General features: G+C 40.1%; 1 protein-coding gene across 1 annotated transcript in view; it reads right to left on the reverse strand.

Moving 5' to 3' along the window:
• LOC122554608 (procollagen galactosyltransferase 2-like) overlaps window positions 1–23,515 on the reverse strand; it is a 173,640-nt gene that overhangs the window by 33,173 nt on the left and 116,952 nt on the right. The window contains exons 5-6 of the mRNA XM_043699912.1: window positions 22,521–22,725; window positions 4,486–4,605 (exon numbers count right to left, since the gene is read on the reverse strand). Of these exons, the coding sequence (XP_043555847.1) occupies window positions 4,486–4,605; window positions 22,521–22,725 (325 nt within the window). The remainder of the gene's footprint in view (window positions 1–4,485; window positions 4,606–22,520; window positions 22,726–23,515) is intronic.

Below are 23,515 nucleotides of genomic sequence, written 5' to 3' on the forward strand. Positions count from 1 at the left end.
CCTTGCTAATCAGTCTCCCATGGGGAATTTTGTCAAACACCTTACTGAAGTCCATATAGATCACATTTACCACTCTGCCCTCATCAATCCTCTTTGTTACTTCCTCAAAAAACTCAATCAAGTTTGTGAGACATGATTTCCCACGCACAAAGCCATGTTGAGTATCCCTAATCAGTCCTGCCTTTCCAAATACATGTACATTCTCTTCCTCAGGATTCCCTCCAACAACTTGCCCACCACTGACGTCAGGCTCACTGGTCTGCAGATCCCTGGCTTGTCCTTACCACTCTTCTTAAACAGTGGCACCACGTTAGCCAACCTCCAGTCTTCCGGCGCCTCACCTGTGACTATTGATGATATAAATATCTCAGCAAGAGACCCAGCAATCACTTGGTGAAGTTGTTAAATCTCTATAATGGGTTTAAGCCTTCAGGAAATTCCTTCAAGGATTCCTAATGATTAAGCTAACAACAAAGAGTCAACATGTGCTCAATAAACTGGAAAGTTGATCACTGATAAGCCTGTCCCCTGGAGCTCAGTCGGCAAAATGTTCTTTTTTTATCAGATTCAGTCATGCGATGTGGACGTTGCTGCTTAGCTAACGTTTATTGCTCGTCCCTCACTGCTCTTGAAAAGGTGCTACTCCATACAGATGGAAAAATGCCTGGGTTAGATTCCAGTGTTTTTTACTGAGTTAACTGATCTTAGCTGTAGTGGATGCAAGCACTTCAATTAGCCTCAGCAAATTATTAGCCAAATTATAGAGTGGAACAATGACAATGTCCATGCTTGCTGCACAATGTAACCACTGATAGAAAGGTTGACAATCGAAATGAAATTAACTCTGACACCAATCACATTAGTCTATTATCCAAGAAAAAAAACTTAAGAACCGAAGTTGCGGGAAATCAAGAACAAAATCAGAAATTATAGGAAAAACTCAGCAGGTATGGCAGCATCTGTAGAGAGAAAGCAGGGTTAACATTTCGGGTCCAGTGACCTTTCTTTCAGAACTGAGTTTTTCCCTTCACAAATACTGCCAGATCTGCTGAGGTTTTCCAGCAATTTCTGTTTATGTTTCAATTGTCCAAGACCCCTGTTTTCAGGCTTGTTACTGCCTTTTAATATGTGTTTCATGAGTTAAAATTCACTCTGAATGTTACTCTTCAACAGTATGAGGCACAATGAGTGATTTGTGTGTCCTTGCAATGGGAAAGTGGATGCCAGCAGGATTATCTTCATCAGGAAGCTAATGCTGAACTAACTCTGGTGAACTGTACTGAGCATTTATTTTGAGATGCCAGCGCCATGCAAATCACATTCAGCGCTTGCTTTCTGTTTCTCTCATCATTCATAAAAGTTAAGATGCCTGAGGGATTGTCAGCATTGAGATTTCATGAGCTTCCAGGTGTTTTGCTCACAGCTCTATTCCCATCGGTTCACTGAATTTTATGGGCATGTTTCTCCTCAATGCCTTACCAGCAGGTGAAGAGGCCCGTTTGTCATCATTACTGCACTTTCTTGCCTATCCGTAAACCTCCACCTGACAGGGTTAATGAACTTGAGGTCAAATGGAGTTTCCACATTTTTCAGACCTTTCCATCCAGAGAGGTTTCTCACGTTAACTTCAAAATAAAATGCATGTCAACTACTTTTTGACACTACAATTGAATGACCACAGCATGACTTATATGACAAAAGGGTAGACGTGGAATTTTAATTCTCACAATACAATCATTAATTTTCCTGGCCACGTTCCTTATAACTAAATGACGTTCAACCAGGTCAGTTAGACTACATGCTGTTGTACAGGGGCAAAGTGCTTTTCCGTTTTTCTGAGCAAGTGTCCAAAAGTACCCATCCTTCTTCCACACCTGTAAATTGTACCTGTGAGAGTGGATAATGCTGTATGATCTCTGAAACAAGCATCGAAAATAAAAAAGTGTTGTTTTCACAAATCCTGAGCTGCCTCTCCCCAGTCTCTCTTCATTGTCCTGGTTCGCTTGTCGTAGACTATGGTGCTTTCATCATCATGTACTGCACAGCCAGACTATATTAATAATGTAAGCACATCATTGATGTGAAGACAAACCACTTTGCACTGATATTATAGGATTAAAATAACTTCAGAAAATGCAATACATTCTTCACTTGGAAAGATTCTGAGCAACAAAATTTAACAACTGATTCTGGACACAATTGATGGCTTTATGATGTAAAAACCTTCTAAAATTATGCACTGTTTTACATTCCAAGGATTCGAGCTCTACATTAACAGGAAAGTTGAAGCCTTCGGGAGGGAGATTAATAAAACATTGTGAGTTAAGAGTATCAAAGGACACAAAGACAATGTAATTACAAGGTGTTGAGGTATAAATCAGCCCATGATCAGGTTGAATGGGGCAATGGGTTTGAATAACAATCAAATCAAATCAAATTTATGTTAGGGTTTGAATAAATACATGACATTAAATATCTGTAAAGGGATATTTAGTCCAATGGATCTTTGGTGGACCCTCTGCTCCACATTAATCTGCTCCCACTCTACTTCATCTCACCTGATCAGAATGTCCTGTCATTTTACCTATGTCCTGTCACGACCCGTCATATCTGCCTCCATGGCAGTTGCCTCCAATGCTCTCTCTAGTGCTATTTCTACATTTTAACTACTCATTAAACAAAAAGAGTTGATCCTCGCTTTCTAATAAAATAGTAACTGCCCAATATTTGTCACATTAATTTTGGATTCCCTCACAAGTTAAAACACGTTCTCTGCATCAAACCTTTCAAATGCTTACATAACTTTAGAGACATTTGTCAGATCACTGCTTCATGTTGCCTTACTGAGTGAACAAAGCCCCGGCCTGTTCAGTCTTGCCAGTTGTGGTAAACCCTGTGTAAATCTTTTTGGCACTTTCTACATTGCTGCCACATGCCCTTTGTAATGAGTAGACGAAAACCGTTGCATTAGTTCTCTTCAGGTGGTCTGCTATGAGCTCCCATAAGTTTAACACAGCCCCATAGTTTCTGAATTCCATTAACCTAGTTTGAAGAAACAACATAGGCATTCCCTTCCACTGCATTACATGTTGGGTGAGTAATTCTCATTTCATAACTGTGGCTGCACTGCACAAACGCAGGGTTCTGGTTCAGAAGCTCCTGCTGTGGTGCAGGACTCCCTCAGCACACTGTGATTTTGAATGGAGCACCCTGGCTGTCTTTATTTGTTTTGTTAACTCATAATTGTATGATGATAACTGGATGAAACTGCACGATGTAAGATTACTCACTTTTAAAGTGTTGTTATTTTCAAAAATGAACAATCAGATTTTAGGTTCAAAGGAACCACAGACGTGATGTCATTGTAAAGATAGGAATTTTGAATGAGATTTCAAACACAAGTTTGGTATGTTTGCCTTCATTGGTCAGTGCATTGACTACAGGAGTTGGGAGGTCATGTTGTGGCCGTACAGGATATTGGTTAAACCATTTTTGGAATACTGCGTGCAATTCTGGTCTCCCTGGTTTAGGAAGGATGTTATGAAACTTGAAAGGTCCAGTAAAGATTTACAAGGATGTTGCCAGGTTTGGAGGGTTTGAGCTGTATGGAGAGGCTGAAGAGGCTGGGTCTATTTTCCTTGGAGCGTTGGAGGCTGAGGGGTGACCTTATAGAAGTTTATAAAATCATGAGAGGCATGGATAGGGTGAATAGACAAGGTCTTTTCCCTGGGTAAAAACAATGACTGCAGATGCTGGAAACCAGATTCTAGATTAGAGTGGTGCTGGAAAAGCACAGCAGTTCAGGCAGCATCCAAGGAGCAGGAAAATCGACGTTTCGGGCAAAAGCCCTTCATCAGGGCTTTTCCCTGGGATGGGGAGTCCAGAACTAGAGGGCAGAGGTTTAGGGTGAGAGGAGAAAGATTTAAAAGGGACATAAAGGACAACTTTTGCACGCAGAGGGTGGTGCATGTATGGAACGAGCTGGCCGAGGAAGTGGTGGAGGCTGGTACAATTACAGCACTTAAAAAGCGTCTCGATGGGTATATGAATAGGAAGGGTTTAACAGGATATGGACCAAGTGCTGGAAAATGGGACTAGATTAATTTAGGATATCTGGTTGGCTTGGACGAGTTGGACCAAAGGGTCTGTTTCTGTGCTGTAAGTGAACCTACGACTCTAAGTGAACCTAGACAGAAACAAGTCTGCATTTTTAATTTAATGAACCATTGATTCCTACTCAACCAGTTTGCAATCATGAAGTAAAATAAATTCTTCATGGATTTCCTGTTCAGTAAGAAAAGTAGACGATGAAACAGTATGTCGTTCTATTTCTCTAATAATGTCAGCATTTGACACCCTGTGTGTGTTTTTGTGATTTATTTCTCTGAAATATCGCTCAATATTTGGACAATTTAAACAGCATTTTGTTTGAAAATATATCATGGCCATTGCAGAATTTGTTTTTGTCCTTGTCAGTAAACTTACTCATTCTTTCAATGAGAACATGAACAAAGGTTTCAATATCCTCTTGTAAGGACTGCTGGGCCTTTAGGGGCACTGGGAGGTAGCCATAACGTTTTCTGTTGCAAATGTACATCTGGATCTCTAAATAAAATAAAAGACAAAAATGTTGTTAAGCATTTGTTCTGTTTGGAGAATGATCAGTCTTCAAATAAAACTACTCCCAGACTGTGGGTCACAAAAGCAAGGCTGCAAATATCGTCCGATCCGAGAAAGAAAAGGTTTTCATGACAGGACTGACCGACATTCTTGGCCCTATTGTAGAACTGAACTGATTGGAATTTCCATTAATCTGTTAAAGTAACTGAAACAGAATTGATGGGAGTGACCTGATGTTGTAAAATTACAAAGCCTATCCTTACAATGCAGAAATTCTGACACAAACATTCAAAGATTTTCATGGATATCCTTTCTTTTCCATCTTCAGAATGCCCCAGAGTGCTTTACAATGAATGTTATGCAGTTTAGCAATGCTGTATAGTTAATTTTGAAAGGAAGGAAAGTGTTAGCACAGTTGAGCACAGAAAACCTACACAAAGAGAAATATTTCCAGATAATTTGATTTGAAGTGTGGCGTGAGGAATAACATTTGACCATGACACCATTGTGATCTCCAATGTTCTTCTTCAAAATATTGCCATTGGAGTATTGAACACTACTTGCAGGAGGAGATGAGACCGTTTTTTCACATGTCACCTGAAGTGACATCTTGGATTTTCAGCTCAAGTCTCTGTAAAGTGGGAATTGAACCACAGTGGGAGAAAGTGAAGACTGCAGATGCTGGAGATCAGAGCTTAAAAAGGTGTTGCTGGAAAAGCGCAGCAGGTCAGGCAGCAGCAAAGGAACAGGAGAATCGACGTTTCGGGCATAAGCCATTCTTCAGGTTTATGCCCAAAACGTCGATTCTCCTGTTCCTTTGATGCTGCCTGACCTGTTGCGCTTTTCCATTGAACCACAGTCTTCTGACATAAGAGTGGGAGTGCCGACCAAATACATTTCTTATTTACGTACAGACATCTCCATTCATTGTCAGCCTGACATCAGTTTGCACTTCTCTCAGACAGAGTTTTCTCTGATCTGCTTTCTGAAAAAGTTTTGACTGGCAAATACCAAGAACTCCTAATTGTACAGGTGCACTGAAAAATGTAACCAGTTGACTGATAGTAACTTTCAGTTGCCTTGAGGGTGTAAAAGATACTGCACAAGTGTAAACTTCTTCTTTACTTTCGATCAGTTAGTGCTAGCTGCCGATGACATTGGTTCCATTCCAAACACTACTCAGGAGCTAAGAAAACTGCTCAGGTAACACAGCTTTGACGTGCTGCATCATCTGTCTGACATTCAATTACAGAGCCGAGTGCAAATCATTAACCTGGAGTATCATCTTGGACAAATTTTGTCCCTATTAATCTCCTCCTTCCCTAGGAAGCACAGTCCAATTGATTATTTATTGAAAAACATGCACGTGCGCGCCTGGACTGGACAGCAAGTATTAGAAGTCCATCACAAGTAAGATGGTGGAGGGGCATTCATTATTGTCATGGCGTTACTATACATTATATTCAATCAAATTATGGTTTGACCAGTTGGATATGGAACAATCTGGTAGCTGCTGCTTGTCTTTCTGCTACACTGCCACGATATGTATCAACACACTGGCGATATTCTCATGCTTGGTTTTATGGGAATGCCTTCCAGCATGGAGAGCTGTCCCCAAGTCTTAGTGCTTCCTCCCCATTTATGTGAAGATATCTGTCTTCAATATTCTGGAGGGATATATAAAGATAGCTTGCAAAATGTCTTGCTCACTTAGATACCTTTGTCCAGGATCAAATAAGAGCTTTATTCATCACCAGCTGTTTGTTCCAGGTTCCCACATAGGTATAAGCCAAATGTTGCGTGCCCTGAACACAAATATTTAACAGAAGTCTCAGAACATGTATAAATATACCTTTTATATTAAAAACCAATTTGACACATTGGAAAAAGATCTAATAAAGAGAATACTATTTACAGCTGTGAATTTAACTGCGTAACCCTGCCTGGAAATGAATGAGAGAGTTAGACTGATCTGCTATTTGTAAATAAACAGATTGTGAATACTGTTCATATATTCCTGGTAACTTCCAGACATAATCAGGAGACATTAACAAAACTTGCCATCAGTTCCATGGTACAGCATGCTGAATGGACAAAGGATGTAAGGGTTTTACTGAATAAATCTCTGAAAATACTTCGATAATGATTGGCAGCACTCAAATAACTTAATAAGCAAGAAAAAATTGCCAAAGTATTAATTTATCGAGGTTAAATTGTTGTGATAAATGAATTTGCTTGGGTTCATTTGTAAATTTGGACACTTAATGTTGGAGGACATTACTGACACTTCGTTAATAAGTGACAAAGATGATTTCAGGCATTGTGGGGTCATTTTGCAAAGGAAATTATGGAAATTAGGTTTATTTCCTAGAGTAATACTGGAGGGCCAAACTAATTGCTGAGAACTCTAACCAAAGTTAAGGTGTGTACTTCCATGGGCTCCAATTTTCCTGCTGCTATATGGAATGTTTAAACTCACAGTGCACAACAAGTACATTTGGATCTTTAATAGAAGTAATTGAAACCTAATTACTTTTTTTTCTGTTTCAATTTTCTAATCCATCAATCCTTTCAAAGATTCAATGGTTTCTGCCTCAACCACAGCCTGTGGCAAAGCATTTCATGCTTCAACAACTATCTGCAAAGACATGTTTCATAAATTCATATCCCACAGCATTAAATTGACGGTCCTCTCCTCACTGACCAGAGCTTCTTCTCTCTCGATGGTAGTCATGATTTGGCGGTGCTGGTGTTGGACTGGGGTGTACAAAGTTAAAAATTACACAGCACTAGGTTAAAGTCCAACAGGTTTAATTGGAAGCACTAGCTTTTGGAGCGCTCCTTCATCAGATTTTTGTGCAGTATAAGATCGTAGGACACAGAATTTATAGCAAAAGTTTGCAGTGTGATGTAACTGAAATTATGTATTCAAAAAGACCTGGATTGTTTGTTAAGTCTCTCATGTTTTAGAACGGGCATGTTGGTTTCAGTTCTTTCATACGTAAATTCCAGAACTTTCTTAAATTTACATTCTCAAGTGAACTTTAACAATAGGAGCCATGTTGGATGAGATAGGTTACGGATAGTGCAGGATAGGCATGTCCCGTTGAAGGCAAAGGATAGGAAAGGCAAGAGTCGTGAACTGTAGATGACAGGAGACATTGTATGACTAGCCAAGTGGAATGGGAAGCATACATAGGTCTAGGCAGCTAAGAACAAAACGGGCCCTTGAAAAATATTGGAAGAGTAGGACCTGTCTTAAATGACGAATCAAGCGGGCTAAAAGGGGTCATGAAATAACGTTAGTGAGCAGAATTAAGGAGAATCCCAAAACAATTTATTCTTATATAAGAAGCATGCGGGTAACTAGAGAAAGGATTGATCCACTAAAGGATAATGAAGGAAGGCTGTGTGTTGAACCTGAGAGAATGGGTGAGATTCTGAATGATTACTTTGCTTCAGTGTTCACTGAGGAGAGGAACATGATGAATGTTGAGATTAGAGATAGAAGTTTGATTAGTGAGATCACGTTGGCATAAGTAGGGATGATGTGTTGGGGTAGGCTAGAGGTTATTAAAGTGGACAAATCCCCAGGACCGGATGGGATCTATCCCAGGTTGCTGAGGGAGGCGAGAGAGGAAATAGCTGGGGCCCTGACAGATATCTTTGTGGCATCCTTAAATACAGGTGAGGTGCTGGAGGACTGGAAGGTTGCTCATGTTGTCCCCCTGTACAAGAAGGGTAGTAGGGATATTCCGGGTAACTACAGACCAGTGAGCCTGATATCAGTGGTGGGAAAGTCGCTGGAGAGGGTACTGAGGGATAGTATCTACCTATATTTAGAAAAGAATGGGCTTATCAGTGATAGGCAACACGGTTTTATGTCGGGGAGATCATGCCTTACCAATTTAATAGAGTTCTTTGAGGAAGTGACCAAGTTGATCGATGAAGGAAGGGCTAGTAGTTGAAGGGAGTTTCTCAAAATGGAGAAAGGTGACGAGAGGTGTTCCACAGGGGGCAGTGTTGGGGCCACTGTTATTTGTGATATACATATATGACCTGGAAGAGAGCACTGTTGGTATGATCAGCAAGTCTGCAGATGACACGAAGATTGGTGGAGTAGCAGAAAAGATAAGGGACTGTCAAAGAATACAGGAAGATACAGATAGATTGGAGAGTTGGGTAGAAAAGTGACAGATGGAATTCAATCCAAACAAATGTGAGGTGATGCATTTAGGCAAGTCTAATTCTAGAGTGAATTATACAATGAACAGAAGAGCCTTGGGAAAAGTTGATGGGTAGGAAGATCTGGGAGTGCAGGTCCATTGTACCCTGAAGGTTGCTGCATAAATGGATAGAGTAGTCAAGAAGCCATATAGTGTGCTTGCCTTCATTGGACGGGGTATTGGGTATAAGAGCTGGCAAGTCATGTTAAAATTGTACAAGACATTGGTTCGGCCGCGTTTAGAATACTGCATACAGTTCTGGTCGCCACATTACCAAAAGGATGTGGACACTTTGGAGAGGGTGCAGAGAAGATTTATGAGGATGTTGCCTGGTATGGAAGGTGATAACTATGAAGAGAGGTTGAGTAGTTTAGGTTTGTTTTCATTAGAAAAAAGGAGCTTGAGGTTTACAAAATCATGAAGGGTTTAGACAGGGTGGATAGAGATAAACTTTTTCCCAGGGTGAAGGATGCAATAACGAGAGGTCACGCTTTCAAGGTGAGAGGTGAAATGTTTAAGGGGGATACATGTGGCAAGTACTTCACACAGAAGGTGGTGGGTGTCTGGAACGCATTGCCAGCAGAGGTAGTAGAGATAGGCACGGTAGATTCATTTAAGGTGTGTCTGGACAGATACATGAGTAGGTGGGGAGCAGAGGGATACAGATGCTTAGCAATTGGGCGACAGGTTTAGACAGTAGATTTGGATTGGCTCAGGCTTGGAGGGCCGAAGGGCCTGTTCCTGGGCTGTAAGTATTCTTTGTTCTCTTTGTTCTTTGAGATAATGCGTTGAAGATGTGAGGTGTCCTGTGTGAGGCTGTCTGTGCCCCAATGTTTAGACTGATTCTAATCTAAAAAACGGATTTACATGGATTCTTACATGGATTCATGCAGTTTTTGAGCAAATTAAAATGTAATTCGGCAAGTACAAATTCACCCCACAAACTTGTGTGTGTGTGCGCGCGCACGTGGATGGGTATGTGCAGGGGAATATAAGTGTCTATGAGAGAGTGACTGAGTGTCTGTGACTGTGTGTGTGTGTGTGTGTGTGTGCACACGCGTGTAGTGCAGTGGGGTCACCTGTAGTGTGACATGAACCCACGAGATAGACACAGACAGACACTCCTACACACACACACACTCCCACATGCACCCTTTCACAGACATATATCCCTTTACACTCACACATACACACACTCTCTCACAGACACTCATACCTCCCTGCGCACACCCACCCACATGCATGCACACACATTTACGTTTGTGGGGTGAATTTGTACTTGCAGAATTACACTTTATTTTACTCAAAAACTGCGTGAATTCATGTAAGATTCTGTAAATGCCTTTTTTAGATTAGAATCAGTCTGAATATTGGGGCACAGACAGCCTCACACAGGGCACCTCACACCTTCAATGCATTATCTAGGCCAAGAAGGCACCTATTGTTAAAGTTCACTTGAGAATGTAACTTTAAGAAAGTTCTGGAATTTACATATAAAAGAACCGAAGCCAACATGGTCATTCTAAAAGATCATGATTTGGAGATGCCAGAGTTGGACGAGGGTGTACAAAGTTAAAAATCACACAACACCAGATTATAGTCCAGCAGGTTTAATTGAAAGCACTAGCTTTCGGAGAACTGCTCCTTCATCAGGTGGTTGTGGAGGACATATTGTAAGACACAGAATTTATAGCAAACGTTTACAGTATGATGTAGCTGAAATTATACATTGAAAAATACCTTGATTGTTTGTTGAGTCTTTCATCAGTTCGAATACCATGATAGTTTTACTTCTTTCATATGTAAATCACAAAACTTTTTTTAACAAGTTACATTCTCTGATTATCTGTAACAATTGGTGTTAGCCAGATAATATGTTGAAAGTGTTAGCCCCCTGTGTTCTCTAACGGTGCCATAATGTTTAGACTGATTCTAATCTAAAAAGTGAGTTAACAGAGTCTTACATGAATTCATGCAGTTTTTGAGCAAAGGACAACGTAACTCTGCAAATACAAATTCATCCCACAAACATATATGTATATGTGTGCGTGTGTGTGAATCTGTGTCTGTGTGTGTATGTGTGTGTGTCTGGGGTGGGGGAGTTGTGAATATGAGTGAGAGTGTGTATGTGTGTGTATGTGAGTGTAGAGTATCGAAGTCTGTGAGGAGGTGCATGTGAGGGTCGGAGTGTGTGTGTCTAGGGCGGAGGGTTGTGAGTGTCTGTGAGAAAGAGTGTATCTGTGTGTGTGTGAGTGTAGAGTGGTCTAAGTTGAGAGGATGCATATATGAGTGTGTGTGTCTGTAGGGATGTGTGTAAGTGTCTGTGTGCATGCCTGTATACACATGTGTGTGTGTGTGTGTGTGTAGGAGTGTCTGTGTGTGTGTATAGTGTAATGGTGGTCACCTGTAGTGTGACATGAACCCAAGGTCCCGGTTGAGGCCCTCCCTATGGGTACGTAACTTAGTTATCAGCCTCTGCTTGGCCACTTCTGCTGCCTGTCCCGAAGTCCGCCTTGGAGGATGGTCACCTGAAGGTCTGAGGTCGAATGTCCTGGATCGCTGAAGTCAGCGCTCTGAAAGCTAGTGGTTCCAAATAAACCTGTTGGACTAAAACCTGGTGTTGTGTGATTTTTAACATTCTAAAAGATGAGAGACTTAACTAACAATCCAGGTCTTTTTCAATATATAATTTCAGTTACATCACACTGTAAACTTTTGCTATAAATTCTGTGTCCTACAATCTTATGCTCCACAAAAATCTGATGAAGGAGCAGCGTGCCAAAAGCTAGTGCTTCCAAATAAACCTGTTGGACTATAACCTGGTGTTGTGTGATTTTTAACTTTCTTCTCTCTCCACATTGACCCAACTGAAAGCTTTTCAAATCTCCCATGCACTAAGTAAGACAAACTGCTTTCCACTTACGCTGCCATTTAAACTAAAAGTCGCAAAGATGGAAAGCACACTGCTTATCAGGACAATCCAATGGACAGAGAAGCAATATGACTACTAACTTGTACAACAGGAGACCAGAAAATGTCAAAAATATACAACTCAGATGGCATGTATAGAGCCAGAAGACCAGCTAAGGTTTAATTTTGAAGGAGAACCCTTCTTTGGAACTTCAAACCAAAAGGTAGGCAAACATTTAAGACCATAAGACATAGGAGTAGAAGCAAGGCCATTCGGTCCATCGGGTCCACTCTGGCATTTAATCATGGCTGATGGGTGCTTCAGTTCCACTTACCCGTACTTCCCCCGTAGCCCTTAATTCCTTGTGAGATCAAGAATTTATGAATCTCTGCCTTGAAGACACCCAGCGTCCCGGCCTCCACTGCGCTCTGTGGCAATGAATTCCACAGGCCCACCACTCCCATTTGGGGGAATATAAGGGATGAAAAGAGGTGGCAATATAACAAGAGATGTGTGATCACATAACAGAGTCACAGTAGCTGAATACTGGTGGGAAATTATTATTTTTTCCCTCAAACATTCCTGCTCGACACTGCGGCAATGAAATATTCCAATCTTATACAACTTGAATCTCAGATTGAAACATTAAATAACCTGCATTTTCATGTTGTGATGTTTTAGAGACAGCCTTAATTTTTTTTGCCATAATGGTTTATGATTGGAGTTGCCCTACCCAGTCAAAAGAAGAACAGTCAAAAAAGAGGTTATCCTTCCAGCTAGTTTGCAGTATCCCAGCTGTTGAACATCTTATCCAGAGTTTTTTTGAATACGTAACAAAGAGGATTGATGAGGGCAGAGCGGTGGATGTGATCTATATGGACCTCATTTGACAGAATTCCTCATGGGAGACTGGTTAGCAAGGTTAGATCAGGTGGAATATTGGGAGAACTAGCCATTTTGATACAGAACTGGCTCGAAGGTAGAAGGCAGAAGGTTTGGACGGTTTTCAGACTGGAGGCCTGTGGTGTACCACAAGGACCAGTGCTGGGTCCACTGCTTTTCGTCATTTATATAAATAATTTGGATGTGAACATAGGAGACATATTTAGTAAGTTTGCAGCCAACATCAAATTTGAAGATGCAGTGGACAGTGAAGAAGGTTACCTCAGCGTACAGTGGGACCATGTTCAGATGGGCAATTGGGCCGAGGAGTGGAAGATGGAGTTTAATTTTGATAAATGGGAGGTGCTGCATTTTGGAAAGGCAAGTTAGGGCAGGACTTATACATTGAATGGTAAGGTCCTGGGAGTGTTGCTGAACAAAGAGACCTTGGAATACAGGACACAGTTCCTTGAGAGTCTTAAGGGAGTTAGAATAGTGAAGAAAATGTTTGGTATGTTTGCCTTTATTGGTCAGAGCAGTGAGTATAGGAGTTGGGACGCCATGTTGCAGTTGCATAGGACATGAGTTAGGCCATTTTTGGAACACTGGGTGCAATTCTGGTCTCCTTCCTACAGGAAAGATGTTGTAAAACTTGAAAGGGTTCAGAAAAGATATACAAATGTTATGAAGTTGTGACAGTACTGTACCTTTAAGAGAGTTAAAAGATAGCAGGGACAGCACCAAGCATTCTCAATAAAATACAATGTAACATGTGGTCCAGCTACTGGGGTAGCTAGGGTAGCTGGTTGTCTGGAGCCAAAAACAGATTTGAATTAGGTCAATCAGCTTAAATTCAACCCAAAAAATACCAAACTCCAAGCCAATTTGAACTTAGTATATTGACAATCTTAAAAGCCAATGAAACAATCCGATGCTTTGGGGATATAAGACCATGGAAAATTGAACAGTTGGGAGGAGAACCGTCAAGCCAGTATGTAGAGACTGCCCGAAAAATAGCTCTCTTAAAGGTACCTTTATCAATCAGTAATCTGTGAAGCAGAATCCCCAAGAAGAAGAAAAGAAGACGGGAATACAGAGAAGAACCTACAACTGCCTGGTTTTGAGATAAGAAGGTTTATTTTGTAAATTTTAATCGGGAGTTTTATTGGACTAGTATCACAGAAGGGGAAGGTAAAAGATAGGTTAGAGGAAGGAGTTGTAAATAGTTCTTAGATAATTATTCTCTGTTATACTTTAAGAAACAAAGTTGTTAATTTTTACTTTAACTAGTTCTTGGCCTATCAAATTTTTACAGATTACTGCACGGAATAAATCTTTTCTGCATTGCTGGGGTAAATTGAGCAGGAGCGTTTACCCTGTGTTGTAACACAAGGATGTTGCCAAGGTTGGAGGGTTTGAACTTTCAGAAGAGGCTGAATAGGCTGGGGCTATTTTCCCTGGAACATCAGAGGCTGAGGTTTATAAGGTCATGACGGACAAGGATAGAGTAAATAGACAAAGTCTTGTCCCTGGGAAGGGGGAGAGCAAAACTAGAGGGTATAGGTTTAGGGTGAGAGGAGAAATATTTAAAAGGTATCAAAGGGGCAACCTTCTCATGTAGACGGTGGTACGCGTATGGAATGAGCTGCTAGAGAAGTGGTGGAGGCTGGTACAATTACAACATTTAAAAGTTAAATATTACACAAAACCAGTAGATTTACAGTAAATTCTGTGACCTATGATCCTGTCCCACCAGCTAACTGATGAAGGAGCAGAGCTCCAAAAGTTTGTACTTCCAAATAAACCTGTTGGACTATAACCTGGTGTTGTGAGATTTTGACCTTTGTCCTCCTCAGTCCAACACTGGCACCTTCACCACATTTAAAAGTCATCTGGACAGGTATATGAATAGGAAGCATTTCGAGGGATATGGACCAAATGCTGGCAAATGGGATGAAATTGATTTAAGATATCTGGTTGGCATGGACTGAAGCGTCTGTTTCTGTGTTGTATATCTCTATGACTCTCTGACTCTGAAGCCATGTTGACTATCCCTAATCAGTCCTTGGCTTTCTGACTACATGTAAATCATGTCCTTCAGGATTCCCTCCAACAACTTGCCCTCTGAAGTTGCGTAGAACTAATCAGAGGATCTAAGGGTGAGCAACAAATGTTAGACTTGGCAGTGACACCCAAATCCCATAAAAGAGTGACAGAGTAAAGATTTTAACAACGAGCATAAATGGTCTACTTTAGCTTTGAAACAATTTCTAGGGAGCTGTTCACTCGAAAGTGGAGTTTGCGAAGCAGTGTTCTTCTCCATATTTAGTTGAAGAAAACTTTTACTCATCTAGTACTGGATGTTGGACAAGCTGTCTGACAATTTTACATACAGTGGAAGGGTCAAAGCAAGTGGCTCTGAAGTAGACTAATTGTCAGGTTACAGCTTGCATTTTTGGAAAATATTGCTATGATTAAAACCTACAGGTTAGAACCAGGCTGAGGGTAGATGCTTGGGGGATTCCAGAGGCAACTGCAGAACAGTTTGAAGAAAAGTCATTGCAGGCAATTTTCAGGCTACAATTACATAGATAAAGAATCAGAGAATTGAGATGGAGTTGGGGGATTTGGGTAGGGGAATGATTGAATAGATCAGTAACTGCACAAATGTTGTGATGAATGAGGAGCCATAGGCTAGGTAGTTGAAAATTTGGCATCACCTAGTGAAATAGACCAAATGACCTACCCTTGTTCATTACATTGCCTTGTAGCACTATGACAGTTTCATCTTAAACAAAGCTTTTGTCTTCTTTCCTTCTGTGTTGTAAAGAAGTGCTACAACTGATCCATAATGGATTAGTGCAAAAAAGTGCATTTCAGAAAAAATAACAGATGATCATCTGTTTGTAGTTACTCAGGTATACTGCCATTATGTGATAAATTTTCTGTCAGTGTTTAAGGGTAGCTAGCATAAGTGTAGTGAGTAAATTCCTAATGATCTCCAACTGTTACTATAGTACAGTTGTATCTCGAGGGAGTGTAGTCATTTTCTTTGCAACCATGTTATGATTGAAAAAATAGTTGCTGTCAGCAATGGAATAATGACTTTAGTCCTTGAGTACTGGGCATATTGATGCTGAGTAGGAATCAGCTTGCATATTTTTAATGTTGTTCACTACAGGAGAGTTTCCATCAGCAGGCCTGCACTGTTCCGGTATTAAATAGCAGGGGGGAGAAAACGTTCCCTTCCATGAATTAACAAAACATACAAAAATGCAAGTTTCTCAATGTGGGACCACAGCAAATGATCTGCAACCCTAAACGTAAAAAACAAATGACACAAAAATCCAAGGGGTGATACAACTCACAGTAAGGTTTTCAATGTTCGAGCTCAGTTAACATGAAAACACAGAAAATAGGAGCAAACATAGGCCACTTAACCCCTTGAGCCAACTTCATGGCTCAATATGATCACGGCTGATCATCCAACTCAGTACCTTGCTCCTGCTTTCCCACATTACTCTTTGACACTTTTAGACCTAAGAATTATATCTAACACCTTCTTGAAAACAGTAACTGATTTTACTTCAACTGTTTTCTATGGCAGAGAAAACCACAGGCTCGCCATTCTCCGAGTGAATAAATTTCTCCTCAACTCAGTCCTAAATGGCCAACCCTGTATCCTTCATCAGCGGCCCTAGTTGTGCATTCCTCCACCATCAGGAACACACTTTCTGCATTTACCTGGAATGGTCCTGTTAGAATTATATAGTTTTTTTTGAGATTCAAAATCCCCCAAACAACCACCATCTTCTAAGCTCTGGTGAACATAGTCCTAACAGATTCAGTCTCTCTTCATATATCAATCCTTGCATCCCAGGAATCAGTCTGGTAAGCCTTAATTGCACTCCCCCACAGATAGAACATTCTTCCTCAGACAAGGAGACCAAAATTATACACTATACTTCAGGTGTATTCTCACCAAGGCCCTATACAATTATAGCTGAAAATGTGTTGCTGGAAAAGCGCAACAGGTCAGGCAGAATCCAAGAAACAGGAGAATCGACGTTTCGGGCATAAGCCCGCTTATGCCCGAAACGTCGATTCTCCTGTTCCTTGGATGCTGTCTGACCTGCTGCGCTTTTCCAGCAACACATTTTCAGCTCTGATCTCCAGCATCTGCAGTCCTCACTTTCTCCTCCTATACAATTATAGCAAGACATCCCTGCTGTTGTATTTGAATCCTCTCGCTTCGAAGGCCAACATACAGTTCGCCTTCTTCACTGCCTGCTGCATCTACACGCGTATTTTCAGCGATTACAAGAGCATCCAGGTCTCACTGTATCACCTCCTTTCCCGAACTATTAACGTTAAGATAATAACCCGCCTTGCCATTTTTGTTCCCAAAGTGGATAATCTCACACTTATTCACATTATACTTCATTTGTCATGCATTTTCCTACTCATTCAACTCGTCCAAATCACACTGAAGTAACTTTGCATCCTTCTCACAGCACACCTGCCCACCCAATTTTATGTCAATAACACCATCTGATCCTCAAACACGCAGCTTCACTCAATTGTGATGTGACTCTTAAGCATGTACAAACATATCAGCATAGTGCTCAGCCTCCAAAAAAAAGAGCTTTCCATGATCACTGGTTTTAAACAGAGAAGCATACAGTACAAATCTTGGGTTGTCTTGAGAATGTGACTTAAAAGAAGTTCTGGGATTTACATATTAAAGAACCAAAACTAGCAAATCCACTGTAGAAGATGAAAGACTTAAGTCTATGTTTGTTCAATATATTATTGCAGCTGCATGACACTGAAATCTTTTGCTATACATTCTATGTCTCATGGTCTTGCTTCACAGCCACCTAATGAAGGAGCAGTGCTCCAAAAGCTAGTGTTTCCAAATAAACCTGTTGGACTGTAATCTGGTGTTGTGTGTGATTTTTAACTAAATCCAAAAGGGTGAAACTAAATCTTCATCATGTATTAGACACAGCTGGGGTCTAGTGGCTGATAATCAATGCCACCCTTTAGGATGATGGTGAGGCCTTAAAAAAGATGTACAGCTGAAAGACCGCATTATGTGGAGAAATTAAGGAGAACAAGTGTAGTTCCTCTAAAGTTGAAAGGTTAAAGGGAAGATTCAGTAGCAATATTATGAAGGGTTTTGGGAGAGTAAATAAAGAAAAATATTTTCCATAACAGGTGACCAGAAGGCAGAGATTTACATCAACTGGCAACAAAAAAGAACTGAGGCAACATTTTGAATTTTTTTTACAGTTGAGTTGCTATGTTCTGGAATGTGCTGCTTAAAAGAGTGATACCAGAATCTTCAACAATTACCTACAAAGGGGAATTGATTCAATACTTGGGAGGCAAAATATTAACAGAAAGTGAGGAAAGCATAGGACAGTAACTGGCTAAATTTACAAAAAAGACCTGCATAAACACAATCATCCCCATCCATAGTGTACCATTCTATACTTTGAAATATAATACGGATTAAAGTATTAGTCATTCAACAGTTCTATGCACATGTGTAAAGTTTAAGGGAGAAGAAGAGGGGAACTTATGGTAAAGAAATGTTCACAATAATCACTTTTTTAAGATTTGGAGGAGCTGGTGTTGGACTGGGGTGTACAAAGTTAAAAGTCACACAACACCAGTTTATAGTCAAACAGGTTTAACTGGAAGCACCAGCTTTCGGAGTGCTGCTTCTTCATCAAGTGGTCATAGAGTATAAGATCGTGGGACACAGAATTTATAGCAAAAGTTTAAAATGTGATGCAACTGAAATGATATATTGAAAAAGACCTGGATTGTTTGTTAAGTCTCTCATCTTTTAGAATGACCATGTTGGTTTCAGTTTTTTTCAAATGTAAATCCCAGAACTTTTTTTTTTAAAGTTACATTTCAAGTGAACTTTAACAATAGATGCCATGGCAGCTCAGATAATGCATTCAAGGTGTCCCAATGTTTGGACTGATTCTATTTCTAAAAAAGGGATTTACAGAAGCTTACATGGATTCATGCAGTTTTCGAGCAAAATAAAATATAATTCTGCAAGTACAAATTCACCCCACAAACTCTTAAAAAAGTTTTTAAAAGTGATTTTTTAAAAAAGCTAGCACTTTTTAAAACCAGTGTACAGCTCGCACGTTTTAAAAATAAAAATTGCTTTATACTTAATAGTCAGGTTTTGATCCCTGAGTAACATCTATAATTAGTGTAACCTTTGAAGCATTTTCAATAAATATATACAAATGTTCTCACGCAGAAGATGTCATGTAGTTGAAATCGAAGTCTAATTTTCCATGATCCTTCAAAGAAAATAAATGACCAGCAGGCAGTTTTCATAAAATAACAAGAGAATATATTTGTAAATACTTTAGGAATTAACCTTATTTAATGTGAGAAACTCATAATGCATTCTTTAAATCACAGAACACAGATACTTACAGCACAGAGGAGGCTATTTCACTCATTTTACCTGTGCCGGACGAAAAGTACGTTTCGAGACTAAACTCACTTTTCAGTTCTCGTTTGATAGGTTATGATGCTTGGAGTGCAAGAGACAGACAGTTCAGCCTTATGCAGAGGTACCAGTGTACAGTGGCATCAAAGGCAGAAACCCTCCAAACTCTGACAGTGTTAACACTCCTGAGTTCAAACAGCACACAGAGCTAACACGCCCGAGGTCAGATCATACACAGCATTAACATTGGTAAGTACTAACTAAAAGCTGACTTTTATGGTGCCATTTTTTTTTCTAATGCCATTTATTTTAGCCAAGTAGGAACCTAAATGCAGAAGGTTTCCATAGCAACATCACCATGGATCTCTAATGCATGAAATGTGTCAAAAACATGCCAGATTTTCTAAATGATCAGGACGCTCGATGATACTGCAGAGAACAGGATTGGGCAGGAAGTGCCCAGCAATCAAACTGCTGAATGTCTTCAGTAATCTCCCAACGATTGAAAGTCCAAGGAAAATGCTGGAAAAAAGCATGTAACATGACACCATCTACCAGCAACATGTTTCCCAAGGTTATGAGTCATTATAACCTTGGGAAACATGTTGCTGGTAGATGGTGTCAGGTTACATTCTTATCCCAGAGGAATTTGTTGGTTGCAGGACTTAATTAGAAGAAAAGCAATCACTAACCCTTGCTTTTGAAGCAATTAATCATCTACATTTTAACTTGAACTTTGATCAGCATGTTCCTCTAAGGAATGTTTTCAAATAGCTGAACAAAGTCATGACATGAAAATGTAACGCTCTCGTCACATTCATCGTTTTGTTATATTAAAAAAGATGCAATCAATTTATTACAGTGTTTATATTAATTATTGGGTCATTCACTCCCACAAACGCACACCTGGAAGCCTTTTCATGGGTTATCCTACCTGCAACTGCCTTACCATCTCACACATTTTTATAATAAATAGTTACTTGGTAGTACACAACATTGAGCATCGCTAAAGAAAGAGACACGCTATTTGAAGCTTTTTTTGTATTCATCAGGACAGAATTTCAAGAAGACCAAATTTGAAAGGGAGCAATAATTTAGCCTGCAGAAGACGACAGTGCTGCTTAGTTGGCAAGTGGACTAGTAAGCAAAATGCCATGGGGAATGCACCAGGGAATGATTACATTCCTAAATTCTTAACAATAAAAACAGAAGTGATCAAAGAAAACAATTGAAAACTCTCATTTTTCTCCTGGTTTGCTTGAAACAGTGTCCCAATGTTTAATTCCTGACAAATTAATTGCTGGTCAATTAACAACAGTAACATCGAGAGAGAACCACCTCAGACTGGGTCCATGGTGTCTCATCATCACTGCTGTCTACTTCAATTTTCCTGGGTACCAATGCATCTTTCATGGAGTCTACAGAGGAGAGATTAAGAAAGCCACAAGTGGAATGACAACTGCAGATATCAACCCCGGTCTTTTGGAACTAAAACATGTGATGATGCTATCACTTATTGTAAGGCAGACATGCAGAACTGTCTCTAAGAAAATAAACAATTTATGAGGCCTTGGTTTTTTTAAAAGTTGGAACAATGGAAGCAGCCTCGGTGTGGCCAGCTCTCTCAGACCAGGCTTTCTAGTTTTTGTTCTAGTTTTTAGATTGAGCTTTAAGCAGAAGCTGTTGGGGTCTCAAAAGAATTGGAAGCTTCAGTGAATGCTTCCTAGCTGCATTTCTCTCTGAACCTTCTCTTGCTGTTTTTTTCTTCCTGGATTGGAGAACTGCATGTGAGAATTGTGTCCCAGTTTGCCTTTTTGCTATGGGGTGCATTTATGGGATGATTAGATTAAATTAGATTCGATTAGATTATTTACAGTGTGGAAACAGGCCCTTTGGTCCAACAAGTTCACACCAACCCTCTGAAGAGCAACCCGCCCAGACCCATTCCCCTACATTTACCCCTTCACCTAACACTACAGGCAATTTAGCATGGCCAATTCACCTAACCTGCACATCTTTGGACTGTGGGAGGAAACGGGAGCACCCGGAGGAAACCCACGCAGATACGGGCAGAATGTGCAAACTCCACACAGACAGTTGCCCAAGGTGGGAATTGAAACCGGGTCTCTGGATATGTGAGGCAGCAGCGCTAACCTGTTACTATATTGGAACAGTTAATTAGTAATAGGTATTGTATCTATTGTTTGCTTCGTTTTCTAACAGTTGTTATTTTAAATTCCTCTTTCTTTTGTTTGAATTTAAATATAGTGTTTAACTAAATTGTGTTTTGCATAATGTCAAGTAGTTTGACCAGTCACATTATATCTGGAATACAACACTTCGCATCTACCTTTAAAATAAGAAAAAGTTAGTGTCTAGGCTACCAACTTAAAATATTTTGTGGGGGTCTGGTCTGGTCCATAACAACAGTATTTTTGACTGCAATGGATTCATCAGCATCAATTTCAACAAATGAAGAATGACTTCAAACAAGTTGCATTTACCTGTGGAAATCTTGTTGCATTCCACCCTGGAGTTACACTCACAAAGTGGCTAAACAGGTTGACTACCAATCTGCAAATCTTTCCCACATCCATCAATGGCAAGAGAGGGCAAGATCCCTGTTCAGCCATATGATGGAAAGAAGAATCACAGTCACTGTTTCAGGCTGCACATCTAGGACTCTCTAAGTGTCCTTAGACACCTCTTGTCCAATACGTGGGATCCATTGCACTCTTTAAAGTTTGAGAAACTTCAGACCATGGATAACGTATTTCAAAAACCTTGGAAGGATTCATTAGGGTAAGATGATAGTAAATCTCTGGCAGAGCTTCATCTCCACTCAATGTGATCTGAATAAACACTTTCACAATGTAATCATGAATACACTGTTTATGATTTGTCTTTATATAAATTATGCACTATAATCTGTTTTAATCAGTTGCTACTTGGTAAAATAATACTTCCAAGTTTTAATTATCACATTTTTCCAAATAAGAGTTTTCTGAAGATAGTTAAAAATTGACAACACCCCAGCAGGCACCTGGCCAGCTTCTTAAATTACTGGCAATAGTAAACTCTAAGCTGCATGTCAGGCAAATTATACATGTATAAATTATACAATATGTAGCACGGATACAGGCAAAAGAGATTGCTCAGTCAAACAAGCCACAGAGTAAAATTAATACATCTTACTAGTCACCGGAGAACTGAAATTAGCAGTTGTAGGATTTCTACATGTTCATTGTCCACTCTTGAAGCAATTTACTAATGAAAATGACAATTGCATTAGAAATTATGTTCCACAGAAAACATTTACAGCCATTCATCTGTTCACTTATGACAGTTATCATTTGTGAGGAGCTCTCTATTTTAAAGAGTTAAGAATTACCAGCTACTTTGCAGGAAAATGCAAAGACAATGATGTCATCGAATGCCCAGGTGTAGTCGGGGTGTGGAGGGTAGAATGCCAGCTTTTTCGTAGCCTCCCTACGCAGATCAATGAGGAAGGTGGAATGCACCATAGGAACAGGATAACAACCCTTATGCTTCCATTCTCGGATTGGAACATAATCAGGAGTCCGTCTGTAGTATCCCTGAATGGGAACAGAGACAAAAAAACAACTCTGACTGAAAGAAGCAAAACGAAGCAAAATGATTGCAACTGAGGTGCAAGAGTGTCCTTGTAACTCCATCAGAGGTGATCTCATGCTGCATGAGGATGAAGTGAGTCCGGTAAGTAAGTTAATTGCCCTTGGTGTTGGAGGTTCATTTGGCTTCATGTAGTTTTGTAAGGGGAAAACCTAGGATCGCATGCATGGTAATGTAGGAAATCCTTCAGGCTTATATGCACATCATACTTAGAATGTCATATGCCACTTGTATGTTATATAAAACTTGATAACCATAAGACCATAAGACATAGGAATGTATGCAAGGCCATTCGGCCCCATCGAGTCCACTCGCCATTTAATCATAACCTTAAAACAGTTCCGAATTTAAGCCTATCATATCGAACAGGAAGGGCAATGATGGTTGGCCTTAACATATTTTATGTAATAGAATTCGTGGTTTCAAAGCTTGTATTTTCCTAAGAAAGGCACTAATTATGAAAAGGTAAGAGAACAGAAACTGACTATCAGTCTTCAATCCAACTAAGACTGAAACCAAGACTGGAAGCCAAAATTACATTGGAAAGTGAAACTGGCTGAAAGCATGTATTAAAAAGTAACAAAGCTCAGATAATGATCTTAGAGGTGTAATATAGGCAGGCTGAAGAAGGTGGTAGCTCGATCCAAAAGCTGGGAATAATCAAACATACACATGTTGCAGTTGTGTCAGATACGTGAACATAATATTGATGGGCCTTGGCTATACAGAATATCA

Source organism: Chiloscyllium plagiosum, chromosome 11 (assembly GCF_004010195.1).
Source record: "Chiloscyllium plagiosum isolate BGI_BamShark_2017 chromosome 11, ASM401019v2, whole genome shotgun sequence".
In the NCBI taxonomy this organism is placed as follows: Eukaryota; Metazoa; Chordata; class Chondrichthyes; order Orectolobiformes; family Hemiscylliidae; genus Chiloscyllium; species Chiloscyllium plagiosum.